Below are 2,158 nucleotides of genomic sequence, written 5' to 3' on the forward strand. Positions count from 1 at the left end.
AGAATCAAAATCCCATAAGGGAAGATTTAAAGAAATTGATAAAGAATTAAAATCCCAGATGGAAACCTTTAAAAAAATTGATAAAGAATCAAAATCCCATAAGGGAAGATTTAAAGAAATTGATAAAGAATCAAAATCCCAGATGGAAACCTTTAAAAAAATTGATAAAGAATCAAAATCCCATAAGGGAAGATTTAAAGAAATTGATAAAGAATTAAAATCCCAGATGGAAACCTTTAAAGAAATTGATAAAGAATCAGAATCCCAGAAGGGAACCTTTAAAGAAATTGATAAAGAATCAGAATCCCAGAAGGGAAACTTTAAAGAAATTGATAAAGAATCAGAATCCAATAAGGGAGCCTTTAAAGAAATAGATAAAGAATCAAAATCCCAGAAGGTAACCTTTAAAGAAATTGATAAAGAATCAGAATCTCAGAAGGGAACCTTTAAAGAAATTGATAAAGAATCAGAATCCCAGAAGGTAACCTTTAAAGAAATTGATAAAGAATCAGAATCCCAGAAGGGAACCTTTAAAGAAATTGATAAAGAATCAGAATCCCAGAAGGTAACCTTTAAAGAAATTGATAAAGAATCAGAATCCCAGAAGGGAACCTTTAAAGAAATTGATAAAGAATCAAAATCCCAGAAGGTAACCTTTAAAAGAAATTGATAAAGAATCAGAATACCAGAAGGGAGCCTTTAAAGAAATTGATAAAGAATCAGAATCCCAGAAGGGAAGATTTAAATAAATTGATAAAGAATCAGAATCCCAGAAGGGAACCTTTAAAGAAATTGATAAAGAATCAGAATCCCAGAAGGTAACCTTTAAAGAAATTGATAAAGAATCAGAATCCCAGAAGGGAACCTTTAAAGAAATTGATAAAGAATCAGAATCCCAGAAGGTAACCTTTAAAGAAATTGATAAAGAATCAGAATCCCAGAAGGGAACCTTTAAAGAAATTGATAAAGAATCAGAATCCCAGAAGGGAACCTTTAAATAAATTGATAAAGAATCAGAATCCCAGAAGGGAGCCTTTAAAGAAATTGATAAAGAATCAAAATCCCAGAAGGGAAGATTTAAATAAATTGATAAAGAATCAGAATCCCAGAAGGGAACCTTTAAAGAAATTGATAAAGAATCAGAATCCCAGAAGGGAGCCTTTAAAGAAATTGATAAAGAATCAAAATCCCAGAAGGGAAGATTTAAATAAATTGATAAAGAATCAGAATCCCAGAAGGTAACCTTTAAAGAAATTGATAAAGAATCAGAATCCCAGAAGGGAACCTTTAAAGAAATTGATAAAGAATCAGAATCCCAGAAGGGAGCCTTTAAAGAAATTGATAAAGAATCAGAATCCCAGAAGGGAACCTTTAAAGAAATTGATAAAGAATCAGAATCCCAGAAGGGAACCTTTAAAGAAATTGATAAAGAATCAGAATCCCAGAAGGGAACCTTTAAAGAAATTGATAAAGAATCAAAATCCCAGAAGGGAAGATTTAAATAAATTGATAAAGAATCAGAATCCCAAAGGGAACCTTTAAAAAAAATTGATAAAGAATCAAAATCCCAAAAGGGAAGATTTAAATAAATTGATAAAGAATCAAAGACTAAAAGGGAATGTTTAAAGAAATTTATAAAGAACCAAAATGTCAAAAGGGGGAATTTAGAGAGACTTAGATAAACTAATTTTGGGCAACAACGTGAACTAATGATGTTAGATACACTGAGAAAAGAAAGAGATACTAAACCAGGCAAGGTTTTAGTTAATTCATAACCTTCTAATCATGAATAAGACTCCAACGAATAGGGCCACTAAAATGAATAGATGATTGTCTAACCCTTGAGAAAATACTATATGATGAAATAAAAGGTAAATAAAAAGACCGACGATACACTGTTCAATATACTAGTCTTGTTGAAGTGCGGCAGACATCAACACGGGGTAAGAGATGGATTCGAGAGCCATTACAGCAGTAGTCTTTGTTGTATTAGAAGTATTATTAACAAACGGAATAGCTACATTGATGACAATTGAACAGCCTCAGGCAATCCAGTAACTCGGACTATAGTTATGCCCAAGCCGGTCTCCACCCAAGCTAGGACCATGGAGGGCCAGGCATTGGCTGCTGATGACTCGTAGGTAGACTTATAGGCTCT

General features: G+C 32.4%; 1 protein-coding gene across 1 annotated transcript; it reads left to right on the plus strand.

Moving 5' to 3' along the window:
* The first annotated feature begins 226 nt into the window (after window positions 1–226).
* On the plus strand, window positions 227–1,505 carry LOC137617625 (cylicin-2-like). Its single transcript, XM_068347630.1, has 3 exons — window positions 227–649; window positions 777–902; window positions 1,239–1,505. Exons 1-3 carry the CDS (start codon window positions 227–229, stop codon window positions 1,503–1,505), a joined length of 816 nt encoding a protein of 271 aa, XP_068203731.1.
* The last annotated feature ends 653 nt before the right edge of the window (window positions 1,506–2,158 follow it).

This window comes from Palaemon carinicauda, chromosome 23, assembly GCF_036898095.1.
Source record: "Palaemon carinicauda isolate YSFRI2023 chromosome 23, ASM3689809v2, whole genome shotgun sequence".
Taxonomy (NCBI): Eukaryota; Metazoa; Arthropoda; class Malacostraca; order Decapoda; family Palaemonidae; genus Palaemon; species Palaemon carinicauda.

Coding starts and splice junctions, on each gene's coding strand:
- LOC137617625 (XM_068347630.1), top strand. CDS start 227: ATGGAAACCTTTAAAGAAATTGATAAAGAATCAGAATCCCAGAAGGGA. Junction 650..776: donor AAGAATCAAAATCCCAGAAG/GTAACCTTTAAA, acceptor GAATCCCAGAAG/GGAACCTTTAAAGAAATTGA. Junction 903..1,238: donor AAGAATCAGAATCCCAGAAG/GTAACCTTTAAA, acceptor GAATCCCAGAAG/GTAACCTTTAAAGAAATTGA.